Source organism: Hesperophylax consimilis, chromosome 31, assembly GCF_061612785.1.
Source record: "Hesperophylax consimilis isolate HC1 chromosome 31, BYU_Hcon_1.0, whole genome shotgun sequence".
Lineage (NCBI taxonomy): Eukaryota > Metazoa > Arthropoda > Insecta > Trichoptera > Limnephilidae > Hesperophylax > Hesperophylax consimilis.
In genome coordinates, this window is record NC_142866.1 from 1,327,605 (window position 1) to 1,352,760 (window position 25,156).

The 25,156-nt window shown below is 34.8% G+C and overlaps 1 protein-coding gene across 1 annotated transcript in view; it reads right to left on the reverse strand.

Moving 5' to 3' along the window:
* Window positions 1–2,251: 2,251 nt before the first annotated feature.
* Window positions 2,252–25,156, reverse strand: part of AcCoAS (acetyl coenzyme A synthase) — a 36,739-nt gene continuing 13,834 nt past the window's right edge. Inside the window, exons 2-9 of the mRNA XM_089649758.1 lie at window positions 22,663–22,858; window positions 18,933–19,163; window positions 17,361–17,476; window positions 11,701–11,893; window positions 10,635–10,768; window positions 9,621–9,810; window positions 8,460–8,649; window positions 2,252–5,139 (exon numbers count right to left, since the gene is read on the reverse strand). Of these exons, the coding sequence (XP_089505884.1) occupies window positions 4,700–5,139; window positions 8,460–8,649; window positions 9,621–9,810; window positions 10,635–10,768; window positions 11,701–11,893; window positions 17,361–17,476; window positions 18,933–19,163; window positions 22,663–22,858 (1,690 nt within the window). The 3' untranslated portion in view covers window positions 2,252–4,699. The remainder of the gene's footprint in view (window positions 5,140–8,459; window positions 8,650–9,620; window positions 9,811–10,634; window positions 10,769–11,700; window positions 11,894–17,360; window positions 17,477–18,932; window positions 19,164–22,662; window positions 22,859–25,156) is intronic.

Below are 25,156 nucleotides of genomic sequence, written 5' to 3' on the forward strand. Positions count from 1 at the left end.
ATTTAAAATAAACTGAGATCAAATAGATCTCAGTATCGGCAAATTTAATACATACACAGGTTTGGTACTCATTGGATAACCCGGCCAGAAGGAGGGGGCTAATCAGAGTGATCTAATGAGCATGATGTCGATGTTTAGGTCAGACATGACCCGCAGCACCTCCAGTGTGGCCATCCGGGAACGCTGTAAGTTGATCTGACCTAGGGAGAGGAGATTAGCAGGAGCCATAGTCAGTCTTTCTGACTTGTGCGTGGATTGCAGCCAGCTGTGCCGGACAGTCCCTATCCCGAGTAGGATGGTCAGCTAACTTCCTGAAGCGGGTGTACAGGTAGCACAGACAGCGGGAAGTGCCTTCTTGGGGCAATCCTCATGACTGTGTCCCAAGGCGGCGCAGTGGCGACAGGTTTCCTTATCCTGAGAGCAGGACTTACTAATATGGCCATACTGTTGACACTTGAAGCATCTTGTAGCTCCTGTATAATTGCGAGTGCGACAGGCATTCCACCCAAGGAAGCACATTCCGCTATCTAGTAATACATTGCGAGCAGCTGGATAACAAGTCACCACCATGTTCATGGTGGGAGTGTCGCGTTTACCAAAGAGCGAAACTCGTCGTATGGTCCGAAAGTGATCCTCCAAAGACAAAGAAGTCTGGCCAGATAAATTATTCGAAAAAATCTCGGAGAACAGTTCCGGATCAGCGGATTGCTCGCCTTTTGGCACATTGTATATTACGATTTTTAGTAGGCGGCCAAAAGGGTTTATCATCTTCAGACCACTTGCAACGAGTTTTGCTTCGGCTTTCTTAATGTTCTCCAAACCCTTTTTATCTTTGGCTTGGAAAGCCATTCCGGCGCCTTTGATTTTCCTTAAGCGAACAATTCGGAAGTCATCCTTCCTGGGGTTGAGAATTTTCTCCAGAGTCTTGAGCGTTTCCTCCGAGGTTTTACCCTCTGGAGCTTCTGGATAGACCAAAACAGTAAGTGGCTTCTGGGGAATCAGGCGCTCAAAGCCATTAATTACAATCTGTTTAGATGCTGGCATTCCTGCCGCGGCATTTGCGTATGAAAAAAATCGTCAGAAATAATTCAACCAGATGCTCTAGTTTTGTTTGTTTCATGTAGAGTAGCAATTGTAGTTCACTTGATAAAAATCCCTCCGTAAGCGACTATAAAAGCTTTATCTTTGTTTTTTGTTCAAAATTTTAATATTTTTAATAAAATTTTGAAGATCTACTTTTAAGGACTGTATTTTATTTTGTAATACGTTGAAAAACAGCAAATACACCCGGAATTAAAGATAATGCGAAAATAATTATTTCGGTACAGTTGCTACTGGTTACATTGACACATGTTCTTTGTTCCCCGTGCTACGGCTAAGTTTTCGAAATGTTTTCTATGGCCCCAGCCTATACGTCGACATATCGACATATAGGCCAGGCATTCGATATATCGATATACACGATATGCGCCGATATATCGGCATTGCGCACCTAAAGGTGCAGTTCTTCATGTTCAATGTAAAACTATGAAATGCTCGAGTCAGTCATCACACATTTGAAAGTACTATAACATTTTTTGATTCATTCATATCAGCTGGCATAGCGACGCCAAAAATGAGAGAGGTTGGCCAAATTATAATAAATTTGTAAAAGTGTATAAGTGTTAATAGTGTAATACCTAATACATATTTAAACTTTTTACGCAGACAGTTATTTGTGAGCTCTCGTGTAAAGGCCTATTAATTTATAAACAGATTTTATTTTAGTGGACGAATGGTCATATTACAATGCGAGTTGCCTGTATTTTACCAGATTCATTTATTGACAAATTACCGAAAGTGGGATGGTCACGTCGCTTCCCACGCTAGGTGTATGCTTGTTTGTTGCCCTTTCCCTGATGGGCTCATCTTTGTATGATATTAAATCATTTTTTACCTGTTCGTTCCTAATTATATACTTTAAGGAAATAATTTGTGCATACAGCACTGTACGAAAAATATATGAATGAACGCCTTTTATCTGTTGTCGCAGTTGTCTGATATTTTATGCAACATAGAATACATGCGCAAGCCACATTTATCGTAGATATTGTTTTAAGGTTTCATTTAATATCGATCATTTCAGCAGATAGTGATTATTGTTCTGTCACATAGCAAGAAAAACCATTCAGTAAAAGCCTACTATTACATATATATATATGGTGAACGCGGTGAAAAGGTTAATTAAACTGAATAGAAGTTTCAACATTTGATTTATTCTGAGTAAGCAACATTTATATATGACTAATCTTATTTGCATTTTCACTAAGATTGATATGTATCGTTATAGGTTTATGCATTACCTCTCTTCCTTCTTTCTATACCAATAAACATTTTGAATAGGTAGGGAAATATTATTTTTAAAAGTAGGTGCTGTTAAAACATCTAATTAAACACTTTTTTTAATAATTAAGATGCGCCTGATTCATGAAGACAAATTAACGGGGAAAAATAATGGTTTGACCTGATACTAAATTATATCTTATATGTGAAATAGTGTTGTGTTGGCACCAAAGATATTAGAAGAACGAGATATGCTATGTTAGTCGCCGGACCGTAGGCGGAGTACTACCTAATTAGGGTACTTTGAATAATATCGGGACGTGTATGCACAGAAATCTGTTCTATGTATTAGTGCGGATACCTTAGCGTAAGCGAAGGTGTGCAGTAGTATTGGTGAACAAAACCGGCGACACTGGACAAAACAATTCCGCACAGTATGGACTGCTCATGGCACATCTCGTTCTTCTAATATCTTTGGTTGGCACTGTAGGACATAATAAGATGCAATAAAGGGTTAAAAGTTGTGTTTTATGTCTTTAAGTATCTACACAGTAATGACATGCATGTAAGAAGCAATTTATTCATTCATTTAGATCAAATACACATCAAGCAATACTGTGATTATTACCTATGTTTACATGTAACACTTAGTGAATAGGTTACACAATTATATATTTTCATCCAAATCAGATCTATGGACACATTAAATTGTATGTTCCATAATTTGCAGATCAACCTTAAGGAATATCTCATTGATATCCGTTCCGAAACGTAATATTTTTTCCAAAAATAATTTTAACTTTTAAAATATTTTAAATTTAGCAACAGAGTTATGTATCAGCAATCTTCATACAATGTTCATTATTATTCATAAAATTCTTTGTGACATCTTCAATGTTTTACATTAAAGAAGTCTTCCATGTACATATTAATCAACAATTAACAGTTTTAATCATTTACATCGTAACATTTGGTATACCAAATGATATTTATCTTAAAAACAAAATGTATTTGTAGGTATTTGGCCCATAGTTTGAGAACAAAAGCTCACTTTCAATGAGGTGAAGAAAATTATTTTGAAGCACAACAAATATATTTTATCATCAATATCAGCAACCAATACTTCATTATATCACAACAATACATATTAATATTATATTATTATAATCAATTTCATTAAATTATTAAATATGGTAAATAATAATAACAACCGTATTGGTTCATAAACATATTTAAAAAATAATGAAATTATTTAATATATATTTGCCCTATAATATTTGTAAATGCTATCAAAAAATAATTTAAAAAGCGTTAGATACAAGAAAATAAGATAATATTTATTGGAATTACTTTGTGCTAGTCAGTAAACCCTTTACAACAGAATTCAGATGGGCGAGCGTTTAACGTTCATGACGTAAATCAAATCATGTGTAAAAATTGTTTTTATGCGTTTCGTAAGATAATAATATTAATACTTCATAATATTCAGAAACGAGGTGAAGCATAGCAAATATAAATAAATATATATTTTTTATTTGAATTATTCGTTTGCTTTGTAGAATGAAATTTTAAATTGTACCGAAATTATAGTACGCACACGATCATGGGTATACTATCACACTTTTCCTGAAACGTACGATTGTGAGAGTACTTTTTCAAAGAATCTTGTCTCTAGAGATTTTGTTTAAATTTAATTTCTCTGACCTAAGTGATTACTATTAAAAGCTTTATTAGTGTGGCGCATCGCTACTCCGAAATTTCTTTCATCGGTTGAAAGGGGTTAAATAAAATATTATTTCAGGTGGAAATATACCTCTTGGATTCATGTTTCATGTACCTCTTTCATATCCTACAATATCTTTACGTTAATTAAACTTTGATATCCAATGAAGGCTTTCGTGAATATTATTGGATTATTGGAGTATTGTCTTCTTTGGGGTGTTCACATCAGACTGATAAGAATATTTATAATACAATAAAATAATGTAGTAAAAGCTCTAAAGAAGTACATTAAAAAAAATTACAGTTCATAAGATTACAATAATAAATAATTGCACAATACACACTTTATGCAAATGAAAATGAACGAATTAAAAAGTTTCAGCAAATTAATTTATGTTATTGACCTTAAAATCATTGAATTATTTGACTAAATATTTTGTAAAACACAATTTTTCTAAATTTTTTGGACATTCACAAATCTATCTTTAAAATGACTATAAAAGCGTTTATCTTATTCGTTTATATTAAGTGCGTATTATTTCAGATCCTAAAAGTAACATAAATTATCTTTTATATGGGAATTTTCAATGCATAAATAAAATAACATAAAACCGCTTTGAGAAAACATGAGAATAATTCAATAAACCAGTGTGATTTACTTCGGTCTATTATCAAACAGTTCATTGACCAGATTTCCATCAGCAAGAGTGGAAGTGTCTCCGACATTCCTGTCACCAATGGCAACCTTGCGAAGGACCCTGCGCATGATTTTACCCGAGGTGGTTTTGGGCAGATTGGGGGCGTACTGGATAACATCAGGCTGAGCGAATGGGCCGATCTTCTCACGGACTCTGCGCTTCAGTTGGTCCACCAATTGTGGGCTGAATTCAACATCGTAATTAGGGGTGATGAAGCAGTAGAGGCTTTCGCCTTTGACCGGGTGGGGCTTGGAGACAACCGCAGCTTCAGAGACATGGGGGTGCCCCGTCAGAACCCCCTCCACCTCGGCAGTAGACATCAGATGTCCAGACACGTTAAGCATGTCGTCCACTCGTCCAGTCACCCACAAGTAACCGTCAGCGTCACGCAAAGCACCTGGAAACAAATATGTATTGTTTTAAATAATAAAATATTTGGAGTGTTTTCACAAATAGATATATCAACCAAAAAAAAAACTTTTTATGCTAATTCTTATACTATATTTATGTTGGTCGGTTGTGCATCAAAGTCATCACGTTTATGAAGTTAAATATAATGTAAATTTATTATTGGTTAAGTTAACTGTTAATCTTTTCCCCGCGGCGGCTGACTTTAGTCATTTCTTCAAATCGTTCGCACCACGCGGCGGCTGACTTTAGTCATTTTCAAGTTTCGACTTCGTTTTCCAAGCACATGTATACCGTATTCGTTCGAAATTTATTTTAAAAATAAGAATATTCATTTGTGTTGCGACATCTCTGAGAATTTGTATATACTACTTCATTGTTTATCTTATAAAATTAATAAAACCGAGAGCCCGGCGATTGCCGTCAGTCACAGTTTTGAAACACGCGCGAAAAGAAGCTAGTGTCTCTGGCGTGAACCCCGTACCAATCGTAATAAGACTTGTGCGTCGATATCCACTTTGAATTTTTTTTTATTTTGTTGTGTACATAATTATTTTAAAGTGACTAATTCGATTTAAAAATATTTTGTTTTGTGTTTGTGTTTTGTATTACGTTCTTGTTGCGTATGAATTTAAAAAAACTTTTTTTAACAACCCTCAAAATGTCGAAACGTGGCCTATCTGATATTGAAATATATGAAACAATGTTAGATGCGGATAGTGATTTTGAAATAAATGATGACGACACAGATATTGTTATTGATGAGCAATATGAAAGTGATACCTCAATGCCGTCAGTTCAGCCATCAACTTCTTCTGCTGAACCTTTGACTTTGCCATCTCACCCCAGTACTTCATCAGAACAGACATCAAATGTTATTCCTGAAGAAATAGTTAACAATTGGAGTACAGGTCCTTTTATACCAATTGTTTATGAATTTGATGACTTCTTGTCTGGAGTTAATCCGTCTACATTACTTTCAGATAATTCAGAAGAAGTGGCATATTTTGAATATTTTTTAAATAATGAGATAATGGAGAAAATTGTTGAAGAGACTAATAAATTTTATCTGGCTGTTCTTGAAAAGGGACCACCATCCAAACATTCTCGCCTCAACAGATGGGTGGAGACATCGGTTAAAGAAATGTATATTTACTTTGCTTTGACTATGTTAATGACCAGAAATCGTCATCTGACGATAGAAGAGCATTGGTCTACCGATCCTTTGATGTCAAATAACATATTTGGAAAAACCATGCCAAGGGATCGGTACGAGATTTTACATAGAATGTTACACTTCTGTGATTCTAGAACACAAATCCCTGGTGACAAATTGCATAAAATTAAAATGTTAGTTGATCACACCAGAAAAATCTTCAAAGAGACATTGGTACCCGAAGAAAACTTGTGCATCGACGAAAGCATGATTCTTTTTAAGGGTAGGTTAGCTTTTAAACAATATTTACCTTCTAAACGTCACCGTTTCGGAATAAAAATGTTTGTCATGTGCGATTGTAAGACTGGTTTTGTTTTAGACTTTATTATTTACGTTGGTGAAGGTACGGACATAACAGACAATCAGTGCCTTGGCGTTTCGGGAGCTGTCGTAACGACATTGCTCGAAAATTATTTAGGTAAAGGACATAATCTTTGGGTCGACAACTGGTATAGCAGCCCAAAACTATTTGATTTTCTTCATAGCAAGAAAACAAATGCTTGTGGAACAGTGCGCAAAAATAGAAAGACCATGCCAAGTTTCGAAAAATTAAAAAAGGGGGAAATAGAGGCAAAACACCGTGGACCACTGTTAGCTTTAAAATGGCAAGATAAGCGTGAAATTCATATGATCACAACTATACACGACAGCTCTTCATCTCCAATAGGAAGAGTTAACAGGGAAACAAATGAACCAATATTTAAACCAAAATGTATCTTGGATTACAATTTACATATGGGCGCAGTCGACAAAACCGACATGATGTTGAGCAGTTTGAAATGCATGAGGAAGTCAATAAAATGGTACAAAAAAGTGGTTTTCCATATAATAGATCTTTATTTATTAAATTCGCACACGCTCTTCAACAAGGTTACCGGAAAAAATACTACATTAGCAGATTTTCAATTGAAAGTTATAAGACAATTAATAGAAAAATACAGTGAACCATCTCAATTTACGTCACGTTTTTCTGATGATCCACTCCGTTTGTCAGCCAAAGGATTAGCAAAACACATGCCAGACATAATACCCTCAACGGCAAAACGTGCAAACCCATGTCGGCTGTGTCGTGTATGTACCAACTCCAAACTGAAAACTAAAGTAAAAAAATATTCAAGATACATGTGCTCAGAGTGTAATGTGACATTATGTGTTTACCCGTGTTTCCGTATTTACCACGAAAAAAAAAACTACTAACCTTTTTAAAAATTATAAGTGTATTTTTGTATATATTTTTTACTATTGTCGTGAGTGTAAGTTCATATTATTGCAAATTTATCGCAGTGAAAACAATATATAATAATTTCACAGCATAAACGTCAATAAAATGTCAACTAAAGAAAAACTAAGTGAAGTCAGTGAAAAAAGAAATATAAACTAAAAGCAGAGCGTCGGCGCAGTGGCCATCCTAAGGACTCATATTTCTCTACGCAAGTAGGTAGGTACCTATATGTTACATCGTACGTCGCTACAGTCGGCCATGACAGGGATTCTTTGTTTCGGTTGAAATCACTTAGTGTGTTTATATTAACACAATTATGGCATTATCTTTATTTCAGTTTATCTCAAGTGAATGTTTATTGATACTTCGATGTTGGAGGAAGATTTTATGATAGTTAATAATTCAGATTATGATTTTGTTTACATAAAATGGTTGATATGAAAATAACATTCGACAAAAAATTCATAAACAAAAAATGTGCCGCGTGGGGGCAACCGCTTAGGTATAATTTTTTAGCGGGTAAAAGGTTAATGTACATTGAAAATAAATAAAATAAAGGATGCCGATCATTTCAAACACCAGTGACTTATATTGTTTTATTTATTGTTTCTTTATATTTAAAATGTATTGTTTTACTATCCCACTATTTTCCTCACTAAGACTAAACCCGCGAGCTTAAAAAATTATCAAGTGAATAAATATAAAATCAAAATAAATATTGATCATTATTCATCGATAATAGTGCTTAGTTATTTTATGTCTTAATGAGTAAAACAGAGTGCCAAGACAGAGTTGAGTGACAAATCACGCTCTCCGCCTACGCCTGAAGGTAGTTAGTTAACAGTAAAATACACATTGAGTTTTAACTCACCATCGCCAGTGCAATAATAGCCTGGGAATCGTTCAAAGTATGTCGTTTCGAATCGAGGGTGATCATTGAAGAGAGTACGCATCATGCCGGGCCAGGGGCGGGAAAACACGAGGAAGCCTTCTCCAGGTCCTTCGATGACACTTCCGTAGTCATCTAGCAGGACTGGCTCCACACCGAAGAAAGGGAAGGACTATAGGAAATAAGATTTTTTTTATTTTAATTTTTTAAACTACGTGTACTGGACTCTTAGTTTGTTATTATAATTTTATGTTTAAGTAAAAACCTATCATCAGATATTATTTGTATTATTTGTAAAGCTGTTGGTTTTCCAAAATAAATAAATACAGATTATTATTGGGGTGTTACTCCAAAACGGTTAACAGATTCTAATAACAATTTTTTATACTAGGTCACAGAAATATGCAATATACACATATTTGTATATTGCATTTTTCACATTGACTTTTAATGAGCGTTGTCGCATGTGACCATAATGGGACTTAAAGCAGTCTTTATCACTTCATTCGTGCATAATATTATTTACCTGTACCTTTTCTTTTACTAGTTTGTTACCATGTTACTTTTTTGTTTATAAATGTGTTTTTATTTTTTTTTCATTTACATAAATTACAGCTTTACTTAGCTTACTGCTTTTGTAAATTTACATGGTCTGTACAAACATTTACAGCCTTACTAAAAATGCGGTGAAAATATTACACAGCGCGTAAAGTCAGAACAGTGAAAAACTTTTATAATGATTTGTTTTTGGGGTATTATGCCGTGTTGCGCTACCTCTTTCTTAAGCCAACGTTTCGGACAGCATTGCAGTGTCCATCATCAGGGCATATGTGTAATCATTACATTACAGTAATACTAGCAGTGAAAATCTCAAATCATACCAGTGAAAAATTTGACTTATTACCATGGTGTTTAAGAATCTAATTAGTAAGAAGTTATTTTTTTTCTCCGCTACTCAATGAATATGAATGTGACATCCACTTTCTTCTACTAGTGCCACTTTATTGTATATTTCTAATGGTTTTTTTTCACAATCAATCAATCATTTTGTATATGTTATTATTACTAAACTTTCAGATTCTTTAACTTTCGCATTAATTCCACGTGTTTTGTTCTTTATTAAATAATAATAGTAATACTCACAGCTGATCCTGGTTTCATGGGTGTGGCTCCAGGAAGAGGTGTGAGGACATGTCCTCCAGTCTCCGTCTGCCAGAATGTGTCGACGATGGAACACTTGTTGCCACCAACGATCTTCCTGTACCACAGCCAAGCCTCAGGATTGATGGGTTCCCCAACACTACCCAAAATGCGCAGAGAAGAAAGATTGTGCCTGCAATACAACAAGCGATATTTATTTCCCTGAATAAAATCACAACTAAATTTTTTTCATTTACTTAAAACAAAAATTGTGACACTAATGAATTCAATGAAACGAAAACATTTTAACTGCCTACCCTACCACATTAAAATAAAAAAAAACACACACACACATTTTTAATGATTATACATATTAGCAGATTGCGGGAACTTCAAAATAAATTCATTTTAATTCAAAGGGTAGAGTGAAGGAATTGACACATGTTCAAACAAATCTTATATTGAATTCTTGAAGACAACATTAGTGATTCCTAAACGAAAATCTGAAACAGAAAAATCAGAAAAAGATACGGTCACATCTAGGACTCGTACTCAGGACACTTGCCTTGCCGGGTTACGTGAGATAGGGTCCCATCAACTCAGTTGGTAGAGCGGTTTTACTCACTAAGTTATTCCAAAAAATAAATATTAATCCTAGACTTGCAGAAAAGTAAATAGATGAAGCACATTAAAATTAAATAAGATATGTTTATCTAAAGACACTGTCTAGATTGCATTTATTTCGGGTTGAATCTTGCGATCATACATAAAGTTGCCAATAAAAATGCGCGGTGAGAAAAATGAAGGCAATGTCGGTAGTTCTTATTGCGAAGATGTGAGTTCGGTTGGTTATGTTTGGTTCAACTCTTATTAAGTTATTACTAAGTAAATGCTGCATTTCGAAATCAAGAGAAGGAAATTAATTAATTTATTTATCATCATCCAATTTACAAATAGAAATTGAAATTCATCATAAAAAATCCTCATGTAATGACTTTCTGAAGTAATTTATTTTACCTGTTCACATTTTCATCTCCAAACTTCATCAGAGAGCGAATAGCCGTTGGTGCTGTGTAGAATTGTGTCACCTTGTATTTCTCCACGATAATCCAGAATCTATCATTGGCTGGATAGAATGGAGTCCCCTCAAACTATAAAGAAATATCTATAAATGTAAAAATTGTCATGCTTATTGCGTAACTCAATGTTTTGTCTAACTGACTTCAAATTATTGGCGCAGGTGAAAAATAAAGAAGAAAAAAAGCCTGTTCAAAAACTTGTGATAAAACCAAAATGACATCTTCACTATTTCTAATTGACATTTTAATGAAATTTATAAAAAAAATGTCAATTTTAGAGAAAACTATTAATTTCCTAGAAGCGATGAATAAGCCATATCAATTACTTTAATTTAGCTATGCTTATTTAAGTTTACTGAATGCGTGTAAGAGCAATTGAGCCATTGTGAGGGAAAATACTATTTTTGAAAATATAAAGGCTTAAATAATTGATATGATCAATAATTGATGGCAGCACAAAGCCTATGGTGACAGGCCTTAACGTGCAATAATTGATGGCAGCACAAAGCCTATGGTGACAGGCCTTAGCGTGCAATTTTTCAACAGTAAGGTCAAGACCACTCAACCATTACTTAATTAAATATGGCAGTTTGTGCATCCACCCCCTCCCCCTGGCATATTTTTCAATATTATGGTGATAAAGTTTTATTTCTGCATTGTGTTTTATTTGTTAATATTTTGTAACATGTCTGGAATCTTAAATTTTTTAATTTTATGGAATTTTTTATTAAAAAATGGAAAAATACTGATTTATGGAAAAATGGCGTTATTTATATTTTTCATGTTTATTATAATCAAAACTTATGAATCAATTTATCAAATTACAGAAAAGGTGATGCCTCTTAATAATTTATTACTTTATTACATAAAAATGTATGTGGCTCTTATTGTGTAGGTAGGTATATCCTCACTACAGTCAAATAAAATGGGCTTAATTTGTGTTATTAATAGGTATGATAAATATAATAATATTTCTCTACAACTAAATAAGTAAAGCATATTACCATCACAGATGTGGCGCAGTTGAGGAGTGGGCCATAAGTCACATATGTGTGACCAGTAATCCATCCAATGTCTGCGGTGCACCAGTAGATGTCATTTTCGTGGTAGTCGAACACGTATTTGAATGTTTGGGCGGCATAAATCATGTAACCAGCGGTGGTGTGCAGAACCCCCTTCGGCTTGCCAGTTGACCCGCTGAAAGGTGATTTGTTTATATTTCATTGATTTAGGGAAAATTAGATTAATTTTGATACTTTGGTTACTTATGATGATCATTATCTTGTGTAAAATTGGTCAATACCAAAGAAAAACTTTTTTTAACCAACACTGGCCAAAAAAACGAAACCGAAAGAAAAAATGCTTTGAAAAAATATGAAAACAGCCAGTCATTTTTTCCGATTTCTCAAAAAGTACTTTTTGTATGCCAACATTTTTTATACTAATTTTGGCAAATATGTCTAGATCATTGGCAGTCAGTGGCTTATTGGAAAAGGGATGGTGGACAATTGGTAGTAACAACAATACTCCTGGACTTCCTTGCTGATAAAGTCCTATGTACTTTTTTGTTGTTGTTGTTACTAAATTAGCCATAACTTGTGATACTTGAACAACTTTCAGAATTGTTTTTATCCAAGCTCCAATGGATTCAATTGATCGCGTATTCAACGTCTTTCAATTCGAATAGCTTCATTAGTCTGATTTGGTTCATTAATATTAATTAATTCATAAAGTTGTAGATATTGATAACCGAAGCTTATCGCTACCAGTTGTCGGAATCGTGGCCTAATAAACGTAAATGACGGAGTCAGTCAATATCATATTGATAAAGGGTTTAAGGGGAAGCTTAATGCTAAATCACTATTTTGATTAATCTTTATAACGAATTGGTGTAAATTATGAATACCAAAAAATATTCATTGAAGGCATTGACAAATTGAAGGTTTTCCTATCGTTTCGCTTGAGTAGAATACAAATAAAAAAATAAATTACTTAACAAAAAAATATAATGTAAACTACTAAAAGATTTTTTTTTCAATAGAAATGGAAACAAAACAACTCAAAAAATACAGTAAAATAGCTAGGATTATCTGTGACAGTTTCACTTGTTAAACTTTTTTGCTTTTTTATAAAATTATTTACAAAATATATAAAAACCAGTTTTATGCTTGCAATCGAACATTTCTAGACTCCGTTTGTCAAGCGATTTTACAATATAAGGTATACCAAGAATATACACATTTTTGGCTTGTAGCTTCCTCTTAATCGGCCTTTCTAGATACCCAGATCTGAATAGCCAGAATTTTTCATCATTCCCCGTCCTTTCCATTCCCTACCAGTGAAGTGAGATCATTAGTGGTAACACGAACAAAATGTTGCATAAATACGCTTGACATTGAGACCATCCAATACAGTTGTGCAATATTTGGCTGTTTGCAGACAACTTTGTCAGCTATTCAAACGTATACTCATGAGAGCATCTAGTTTGTTGACAATTGTATCAGTGAATCATTCTCTGATGCTAATGTCACCTTCTGTACCACAAAATACGAGTGATATGTATGAATGAATCGTGCTTGATCTAGGTATGATTTATTGTATTCTAAATGCCCTCTATAACTTGTGTTGCGAACTTCAGAAACCCTCATACACATTAATCCATACAAATTTAAAGGATTGTAACCATTTATATGATTCCATCCAGAGTGTAATATCGTCGACGGCAATCCATCACCGCGTATGTAACATCACCGCGTAAGTCATCCTGAAATGCCATTCGACGGCGGTCATAAACCTACATCGTTGGGATTATTATAGGATTTTTTCTATGTAAGGAAATAGTCCTACAACGAAAATAGTATCACCGCGCATCTCATTTGCCTTCCGTTTGGGTAAAATCATCGCCTATCTCAGTCGTTGACCAACCGTCATTGCCGCAGCACGTTATTTCGCTGATTACAACAGTTTTTTTTTAAATTTATGTGTTTTCTGTTCATCGGATGTCTTACAAAAGGTATGTATTATGAGACTAAGTAATTATATATTGCAAACATTGTTTTGTGCACACGGTAGACGTTATTATAAATCATTATGAACTTACGCGTTGATACACTTCGCAATGGTTCGTTTCATTGTATCGGAAAACGTGAGATACGCGCTGATTCATTCTTTTTTGATTTGCCGTTTTTAATTTTTGTGACTTTACTATTAATTATATATTATACACTACTAATAGTTTATAGCGAAACAAATATATTAATTATTAATTTATTTTTTATTTCAGTAACAAAATGTTCGATTCTAGCGATGATGAGTTATTTGTTGATGCCATGTGCAAAGAACTCGGAATAAATACATTATCTGACAAACAGGGCATTGGAAAAAAAGTTGGTGAATGTTCTACAAATGAAAATATAGAAAACATTGATATAAATAATTTGGAATTTTCTATCGTTGATTATTCCCAAAATCAGCCACCAACAACAGAAGACAGTGCGGAGTTGATCTCGATGGTATCTCCTGAATACATATGCCAAGATATTCATAGCATTAATAATAATTCAACATCTTTTGTTATAATAAATAATGAAAAGATTATAGTTGATTCAACTTCAATTGAAATGCAGGTGGTGGATTACAGTACTCCTACACCAGGTACTATATTATCTCCTTCGGAAATAATAGCATCCCCATCAAATCGGCCGAGTGATGGCGACATACACGCAGATTCATCAAGATTATTAAACAAGAAATTGAGGATGCAAGGGAAAGATTATTTAGGCTACAGAAGAAGTTTACTGCAAGATGGGAAATTCAACATGGTACACGATGTGCCTAAAGAAGCTCGTCAAATGGGTCCAGCTTGCAAATCTAAAATGTGCATTCGATCAAAACTACGAAACTGTCCCAAACTTAACCAAGGTTCTAGAGAATCTATTTTCCAAATGTTTTGGTCAAAACTAAATTGGGATCAGAGAAAACAATTTGTTGCATCTAATGTAATGAAAAAAGAACCCAAACAAAGAAGATCGGAAACAAGTGCTTCTCGTAGACAAGGCACGTTGGTGTATTTTTTGCCCATTGAAAATATTACAGCCCAAGTTTGCAAAATGTCGTTTTTGAATACCCTGGGGATTAAGGAATGGACCGTGAGGTATTGGGCAGAAAAATCAGAATCTGCAATGATTCCGATGTCATCCATGACGAATCAGAACAGGCGACGAACAACAGGAGAAAATTCTAAAAAAATGTTATTACTGAAGTTTTTTCACGATCTTCCAAAACTCGAATCTCACTATTGTCGTAAATCTACAAAAAAGCTGTACTTAGAACCAATAATCAAAAGCTTGGCTCAACTGTATGATATTTATTTAGATTATTGTAAGGAAAATGTAGGAAATCCCATGAGTCGCAGAACTTTCGAAAATGTGTTTAAAAAAGAAAACATGAGTATTTTTATGCCCAAAAAAGATCGGTGTGACACATGTTGTGGTCACGACGTTGGGAATATTAGCGATGAGGTTTGGAAAAGACACATCGTACGTAAAAATAAGGCACATAAAGAAAAAGTTAAAGATAAGCAGCTGGCAAAGGAAGGAAAGTGCCACGTTTTCACTCACGATTTGCAAGCAGTCAAATTGGCGCCAAATTTAAACGCAAGTGCAATTTATTACAAGACGAAATTATGTGTGCATAATTTTACAGTCTTTAATTTGGCAAGTAAGGCTGTAATGACATATTGGTTTGACGAAACCCACGCCGGACTGGAGGCATCTGTATTCACCTCCTGCATTATTGATTACATTGTAGGAGAATTAAACAAAGCCCCTGCTCGTCCAGTTATAATTTATAGCGATGGATGCGGCTATCAAAATAGGAATATCATCCTCAGTAATGCTTTGCTTCGTCTCTCCATGAAATTCAACATCATCATTACACAAAAATTCTTAGAGAAAGGACATACCTACATGGAATGTGATTCAGTACATAGTAGAATCGAAAATAAATTAAAAAAAACAAGAAATATACCTACCAAGTCAGTATGCTCAAGTCACTAAACTGGCTCGAAAACCTCCTAATAAGCCATACGACGTTCAAATACTGACATTCGAATTCTTTTTGAATTATGCACAAAAAAATACTTTTTTACACGATTCAATCAGGCCAGGCAGAATAGTTAGTGATCAAACTGTTAATAACCTACGTGTGTTACAATACTCACCAGATGGGATAATTCATTTTAAAACAAACTTCCAAGACGATTTTGCCGAATTGCCACGACGACCAAAATTGTCGAATAATAAAAATTATAATGATAATATTCCAAAACTTTACAAAGATAGAATTAAAATAAAAGAATCCAAGTGGAAACATTTACAGGAACTGAAATCTGTAATACCGCAAGATTGTCATAGCTATTATGATTCATTACTATATCAATAATTTTTTTTTATATTTTTAAAATTACACGAGGTACCTACAGTGTAAGTTTATTTTTTTTTAATAAAAAAATTGATGAGCTTAATTTTTACGTTGATGATTGTCGGTGTCATTGAGTAACTAATAATTTTGTGTATTTTTATGATAAGGTACCTATCTACTATTTTATTTGTCTAAATAATGTCATGTAACATAATATTACTTTGTTGTAAAATATTATTATTATTAAAAATAAAAAAAAATAACATTTGTTTCCACGTTCCCGTGTTTTAAAACTATAATGATATTATATACCTAACTCCCAACAAGAATAAATTTCCGCGTAAGTCTAAACTTTTGCCGTATTTTACTGAACATCACCGCTTAAGTCATTTATTATTTTATTTTCGGTTAAAAACGTATATGTTTTTAAATACATAATTGTAAAGAAAATTGAACATGAAAAATAAAATGATTTGCCGCGATTTCGATGTAAATATATTAAGAAAAGTTGTTTTATGTCTCTCCTGAAAAGTGGCCAAATATGATTTACGCGGTGATGGATTGCCGTCGACGATATACTCTCATTATCGCCCTGGTGAAAGACAACCATTCTAATAGGAATGCTGCATTCCCACTGACCCGGGACAGTTGGGAGCAAATGAAACTCTTTTTCGGTATCTACTAAAAAAATGTAACCCTTAGTCAAGCAAAATAGTTTTTTAAAGAGTGATCTCCAGCGATCAAATGTTTACAAAACATTGGACAAAAATAATAAAAATGGGGCGGGGACACAACGTATTTCGTTTTCCATCGGCAAAATAAAAACACTGTGACTCTGCCCCCATGATATGTGTTTTCGCAAACATAATGTTTGTTGTAATATTGTCACAGGAGACCCACCTTTAGTAAGACCAGGGCCGGTCCCGTTTGCAATGACTTGCCAAGGCGCTAAGAAGTCGAGTCGCTGAGATTAATAACACCCAACCCAGCGCCCTTGAGGTTTTTCTAGCGCCAGGTGCCGTTTGGCTCAGGGCCGGCCTTGAGTAAGGCCTAAGTATTTTTTGTAGAGATGGTATAATTATTCCCCTCACTGATTATTATTTTTCTGACGAACTGTTTCTTTTCAGAGCTGGGTCAAAGGTTCATTTTTGAGGGTTTTTACTTATTTGTGTTTATGACATAAAATATTCCAAATTATGCATTTTACAAAAAAAATAAGTGATAACATGTTAACAGTTGGTACCTCGTGTAAAGCATAAATGATGGATCTTCCGCGTTCAGCCAGCAAGGGGAGCAGGCTGTAGTAGCGTCCTCCATCTCTTCATGCCACCAATAATCCCTGCCATCATTCCAGGGAAGCTGCCACATTTTTTAGGTTTCATTGATTACAAAATCCATCATTCAATAAAAAGGTGTTTACTATTTATATTTTCTAAGCAAAAGATGTTGTTCTTCTGAAACTTGATCTATTACAGTGATGTACAACCAGCGGTCAGCAGGCCACTTGCCGCCCTTTGCGTACAGCGCACTTCGCTTAAAAATTAAATAGTTGGCCGTGCTACTTATTTGAAAACAATGGCTGAGAAAATTTTGTAAAGTTTTTTTTTTTATTCTGTTCATGTCCTAAACCATTGTCTCCCAATGATCGATCATGAAGTTAAATTCCATTTACTACAGTGAACTTCATAATATCTGAATACCTTATAATTTCCATATTTTTATTAAATTTAATTTTCTTACAATCACTTTTATTTTTTTATTTCTGTAACTATAATATCACCTTGTTTAATTTTAATTAATATCACGTTTGTAGGTAGGTACACTTGGTTTTTAATTTTATAATAATATTTTCCAATAAACAGGTACTTTTAAAAATAATATATAAATAAATTTTCTGTCATCATATAGCTTATCCATTTTTCAACATATTTCCTCTATTATTCACTCTTTTCAAAATTTATTTTACTACTAATTTAACTTTTTTTACTTAAGAGCCCCATGGGCGTATATAAAAAAAAAATATATAAAGGAAAATCAAACCATCATAAATAATTATAAAAACACATTATTATTCTGTTAAGATATTTAACGAATTTAGCCATTCAAAATGAAAAGTTAAAAAAACAACCTTAAAAATTCTTACAGTGTTCTTGTTAGAAGTCGATTAACTACTTTAACCTTGCCGTTGGGTAACAATTTGGGTAGGTACCCAAATTCACTAATATTACTATCCTTCATATATCATGCGCAATTTTAGACTTTTTAACTTTTAAATCTATACGCACATGTATATTGTGTGGGAAATTCGCGCCATCTCACTCACTCATGCTATTACTAAATCTACGTGATGATATAAGGTAATCAATGTCCGTCGCTGCTTGTTACAGACAAAATCAATGCAACCGAAGGCCACTTCCGTTGCGGAATGAAGATGTTTTTTTTTTAAATTAACTACATTATGATTATTATTTCGCGAAAACCATTAAATTTGTAAGCTACATACAGAATAATTTGAAGTAAAATTTATGAAAATTAAAAAAAAATGGCAACCCAAGTTTTGTTTTGCAACTTGGTTAAATATATTTTGGAAACCCTTGTCCTGAACAAATTCTTACTAGTATCGGTAGTGCCTGCTTTCAGATTTTTCACCAAAATTAAAGATACATAAATGTTTCCATGGAGTTTTTGAACAAATTTTTTAGAAAAAATTACAGGACAGAATTGTTTGGGGTATGGTAAAGGTTTTTCTGATGGCAGCCAACCTCCAAAACCAGAGAGCCCCGAAAAATGATGAAGAAGAATCAATTTTCTATACCGTGTATCCCGAACTGTCGCCGCACTCGGTGGCGCGGTTGAAGTGTGAGACCACGATGCACGTCTGCACCGTGTGCTGGTACCGTTCAGTCGCCTTTGCCATGGCTTCGTCGCAGATGGCCTTCAACAGCAGCAGCTTCTCTCCCCGCCAGGCCGCATTAGCGGTGATCAGCACCATGGCGGAACAGTCGGCGATGCGCTCCGAGAGCGAGTCCGATGAGAACCCCGCAAACTGAAATTGAAATGCAAACAATTTAATATCGAAAATATATATTTATTTGATTTAATTGTTTTATTACTAAACCCCGATCTGTTTTCCGACCAATTTTCGAAGATAGACGTAAAATAAATGATTTAACCTTTTTATTAAAAATACCAAACTGTTTTAAAATTTTAAATGTTTTATACATATAAATTTCAAAGATATTTCAACAACTATTACTGACCATTGTAAAAGAAGAAAAAAGGTGTATTTTATTTTTAAAATTTGTGTACTGGAAATTATAATTTTAAAAACAATTATTTGTTGAACATGTCGTATTTTTATATGAGAACATGTGTCTAACCAATATAAATGGTGTCCAGAAACTAGTAGTACAAGCTGAAAACTGAGGAAAATCACAAACTCTAGGGTTAATTAACTATTGGAACCGGGTCTATATATGCTTTATAACTTAAAGTAACCGCGTAACAGGCCACTTTTTTAAATTCCCCCTTAAAAATTCCAACTTCGGACTAAAGCCTAAATGAAAAAACTTATCTATAGGTAGCACAAAATCGAATCCAAAAATGCGATTTAGATTCACTAGCTTTCCACTTGTACCACTAGTTTCTATACCACTGGATTACTATTTTGTTAAATAAATAATCTAAGCATAAATTATTTTTTTTGCCAAGAAAAAATATTGAAATCATTAATATTACTCTAATCATGCGATAAAATACCACCATTCAGAAGTGGTAATCGTACGTGTCGTCATCGTTCTAGTATCTTCCGCCTTTTACGTTTTCAAACAAAACTTGAAACGTGAAAAGGAAGAGGCAGAACCTCGATGACGTACGTATGAGCTCTCACTGCGAGTTTTTTAAAGATTTTTTTGTTATGTGAATCAGATATCTTTATTTGTTATGTATCCACTTCTTGAGCACAAGAGTCCTAACTGCTCCAACTGTCCATGGCCAGTGCGACTATGGTATACCCAATCGAGGTGTGAGAATGGGAAAGAGATTGAAAGGAGGAATGTTGGGAAATACCTTCCTGGCTATTAAGATCTGTTCACTCAACACGGCAATTGATATTTCATTTCATTATGCCGCGATGTTTCGAATGGTGGTATTTCATCAGGGCGAAACTGAGAGTATATACCACCGAAGATACAAACAACATAGTTGTGTTTTGTGGGCATATCCCTGTGCCTGAAGCAATCTCTTTTTTCTAGTGAAATTACTCAAATACCGTAAATCTTTCTTGAACATATAATCTGGAGCCTAGGAGTCAAAACGTTTTATGTGAACCAGATACACCAGTTTTCTTTCATGTTGGAATAGATCACGCTTCCCGAAATATTTGTTAAGTGACTTAAAAGAAATATATTGGCTAATCAGATGTTAATAAGTTGATTTCTCTTCCCCTTTTCAACTCCCCGAATTACTTCCGACTGACAAAATTATTGAATTTTAGTGTTTAGGTCCAACTAACTGGAAATAATACACAACTATATATAAAAAAAATAGAATACCTACCTCCGAAAAAAATTAATATAAAGTTACCTTTTGTTTCTAAATCTAAGGAATTTCGGTCATTCAGGATCAGTCATTCTGACGCAATCATTTGCGTCATTCTGACGCAAGTAAATTGATTAAAGAATGTTCCTACCTATTACGAAAGTAAATTAACTCCAGAGAGTTCCATTTTAAACATTGAATAATATTATGCACATCTCTCCGGGGCGCCGCGACGACACAGCGACGTCTAGGTGGAGCACCTTCACACAAGACAAAGTGCAAACATGTTGCAAACATGGCTCTATCAATTGATTTAATTATGAAAGCAATATCGATTACTAGACAAATCTATGAAATTTCGAGAGCCGTTAATCAACGGCAAACAACCTTAGCCATAACCCATGGCTAGAGAGACACCAACATAGATTATCATATATGCGTTTTGACCCACTGTTTCTGCTGATCCGATATTACGGTTTACTATAGGTACATATCTAATTCGCTATATTTGTATAATTTAATTTACCTACTTTTTTGTAACACGGAACAACTCAGGTTCTCAGGGTCGTGTATTTTACGATAATCATTATTTTATTTTATATTTTAAATCAAAACATATGTTATGTAATACTTATTAGAAATAACACAAACAGCTTATTACAGAAGCAGCGGTGACGGTCGCTTCAATGAGAGATGTTTTCAAGATTTATAATGATTTCCTATCTAAGAGATTTATAATCTTTGCACGTCAACGGAATATAATATATTTAAACATTTAAATTGAATCAACAAAAAATCATATCTATCAACAGTATTGTTCGAAAAAACTGGAATTTAAAAAAATTTATTTGACGTCAAAATCTATGGTTATCGTCAATCATCATATGTGGGCTCTCCTCAATGGCAGATTTCTTGAGGCAACAATCAGGGCCGGCCCTGTGCAGGCGCAATTTGGGCAGTCCGCTCCGGGCGCCGACTTGCCAAAGGCGCTGATAATACCTAACATTGCGTATAATGTGGACAAAATTGGCGAGTAAAGCCACGAATTACGGGAAGAAGGAATAAAGCAACCGCAAGCTGCGTGTCGCGCCGTTTGCGGTTGCTTTGTTACTTTTGCATAATTTGGAACTCAGGCAATATTTCCTTCGAAATCATGATACATTTAGTAATACTGGTGATTTTGTAATCTTATGATCTTGAGATTTTTTGCATCTTGATGTGACAAAATTATTACAGAAATGACATCTTCAAACCTAAAGCAATTTAGCGGGTTTATTAATTTAACCTCTTTAAATATTTTCATTTCAATCCGCTTCCAAGAATCATTTGAAATACACCTATTGATTCGCATTTCGTTAAATCAGCACATTCATGCCAAAATTAATACACAGCTCTTTTTATATACTTTTCGCTTTAAATATCATTAAATTCATATAATTCGCAGAATTTTAGTCAGCGAAATAGAGTTATTTTAGATACCGATAATGTCGTCAAAAATTTAATAAAAATTGTATTTATGAACGATTTGTTTTGTTATAAATGTATCTATTTATTCATGTTCTCCATAACACGGTTATGTGCAACATTTCAGCAAAACTTTTTTTTTTGACTAAAAATTTCATCGCACAATTCTTATTCAAAAAGAACAATCAAATATAAAGATGACTGGAACTCATCAGACTCTTAGAGCCACGGAAAGGAAATATATAGACGCTCTGGATATGTGGTGCTGGAGGAATGCTTAGGATTCCATGGACGGCATCATGCCGGCATGGATGGTTATCCAAAATAGGATATCAACTCTCTGCCTACAACTTCCAAGGGAGATCACCGATGCGTTTTCTTCGATATCGTGAACCGTGTGGAATGGTAAAGCTTCTGGTTAAGAAGGGAAATCGGAGTGGGGGTGACGATCATCAGCAATGAGATGACGTCTCAAAAAGAAGGAGCTCTTCAGTGTAAGAAGTAATGTATTTCTGTAGTGAATAGAATAAGATAACACTTACGACAATGGTGTGAACGGCCCCGATGCGCGCGCAAGCGAGCATGGCCACAACCAGCTCCAAGACCATTGGCATATAGAGGGCCACCCGATCTCCTTTCTTCACGCCGTGACTCTTGAGCACGTTGGCGAAGCGGCATACCTCCTCGAGCAGTTTGCGGTACGTGATGCTGCTGTGGTCTTCTGGGTGGTTCCCTTCCCTGTTGCAAAGCAAAAACATTTTATTCATAAATTAAGTAGGTCTCAAAAGGTACCCTCACTTTGATTTTGATTTTCCGCCATGCAAACTATATTTTTTTATGTGACACCTTACAAAAGCGCCCCTGTCTTAACAGTGTAGAGGCAGGGGGAGCTATATCGTCACCGCTTGGGCAGCGTTGTAAGCGGGTTAAAGTAGGGGCTGTAAGAAGGGATTTATTAATGCGGGTCTTGAATATGCCCGAATTATATAAAGTAGGAAAAACAGATGCCGCTTACTCGTTCCATATACGAACCGTCTTACATACAAACTGGTCGAAGAAGCGGCCCGTTCTCATGAACGAGTGTTCCGCTCATGTACATCGAGTTTGGTACACCGGTGCACCGGGGATCAATGCTGCTAGCTCCTTAGAGCAGGCTCCATTAAAATACCAATAGAACAGACTCACTTGTCAATCAGACGTACCGCCCACCTATGCACAGAACCAAGTAGGTTTAACAAGTATTATGGGGCTCTAGCCCAGAGGTGGCTCCCAAATTCAATTTTTGGGCATGAGAGGTTCGTATAGGGTTAGCAGATGGTTACTTTCAAAGAATCTGCTAGCCCTATTCAAGACCCCAGTTTCTTGGAAGCTAGATTTACTTATGGTTTCTTAGAGCCCCGATACTTGAACTGCTCTGATATACTTTTTCCGAGCATTTTAATAAGGTATTTTTACTGGGGAGAGTGCATCCACCAAATTGCACAAGACAGTTATTTTTTTGGACGTGGTCTACTTTTTTTCTCAAAACTTCCCAAGCCGTACGGACATGATAAGTGGAAGGGAGCTTGTCAAAAATATAACCCTCGTGAACGGTTCTTTCGTTAGTGTTCCATTGAATCGGTGCACTTCAACCTTAGGACTGTGGTGTCGGAACTTTCGTCACATTTGAAGTCGTCGCAAATTTTGCATTCGGTGGCATTTTTAACGTTGTTATATTAGTTTGATCAAACTCTGATACGGGTCAAGAATCGGATGAAAACGTGGGTCGCTGTTGTTGTGTCAAACGTTATAAAACACAAAATGCCTTTCGCCGTTTTGCGAGGCATGGATTCATACGTACATCATTCTGGACACATTGACTTCCAGATTCCTGCTCACCCCTCATACCTTTTTCCTTCCGAGAACTTTCTCTCTTTCCTTTCCCTAGAAAGACCCTCCACACAGCATCCCCAAAGATGACATTGACCCTGAGGGATTTTTTTTTCGAGGCCTCCTGTGCGGAGATAATGTAAAAATAATAATCTTTATTGTTCTCTATTTGATGTGGACTCACCGGTATCGCGATCGTTCTACTGGTTTCAAGACACCGTACATAATTTTTTTTTTGGGAATTACAAAGAAATACGTAAGTACATATATTTTTATCATTTACAAGATGATTTTTTAACCACGCTAACAGATGTTGCCGGCGCAAACGTGGAATGCAGTTCGTTTAAATTGATCTGGACTCCAATTTACAGGGTGAAGACGCCAACCTCCGATAAAAAAGATAAGATAAGGGCAAATATAAATGTACTTACAATAAAAATTCTCCACCCCCTTGAAGGTGAGTCATTTTTACATACCTATTTCAATTTTGTTCGTTCCTTTACGTATAAATACTTTCAATGTTGTTTTAATCACTTTGCGTATGTACCTACGTAATACTTCAGCGTTTAGATATTTATCTACTTGACGGTAGACGCTAAATTGACGTATTATTGCCGTGAATAGTATTTATAGTGTAATTTCGTTATAATATACCACTCGACGTTCATGTGTTTAAAAGAAACCGTTTTGATTTACGCACATTAACTTATTATGCCTACCAACGAGCCTAAAAATTATAAAAAATGTCGGTCCGACAGGAACCAGATTAATTTTGCTAAAAAACAATTAGATAATGTTAATTAAGTGTAAATCTCAAGTGACCTACCAGGTAAGTATCGTACTGTATATTATCTCCATAAATAGTTAAGTAATAACATAGATCACTGTAGAAATGTATTATAAGTTTGTACAGCGCCCTTGGGGTGATTTTGTACAAAAACGGCGCTATACAAGTCATCCAATTATTATTATTATCGTTATAGTCGGTTATGGAATGGTTTTTTATTACTTAACTGCCTAATAGCCAGCTGGACTACTTAAAATGACAACCTCAATTTTGTCATTTTCCGTAGTCCAGCTGGCTCTTGCGCTCTGGCGCTGGTAATAAAAAACCTAAAAATTATAAATAATGTCGGTCTTTTTTTTATTTTTTTTTTATATTAACTC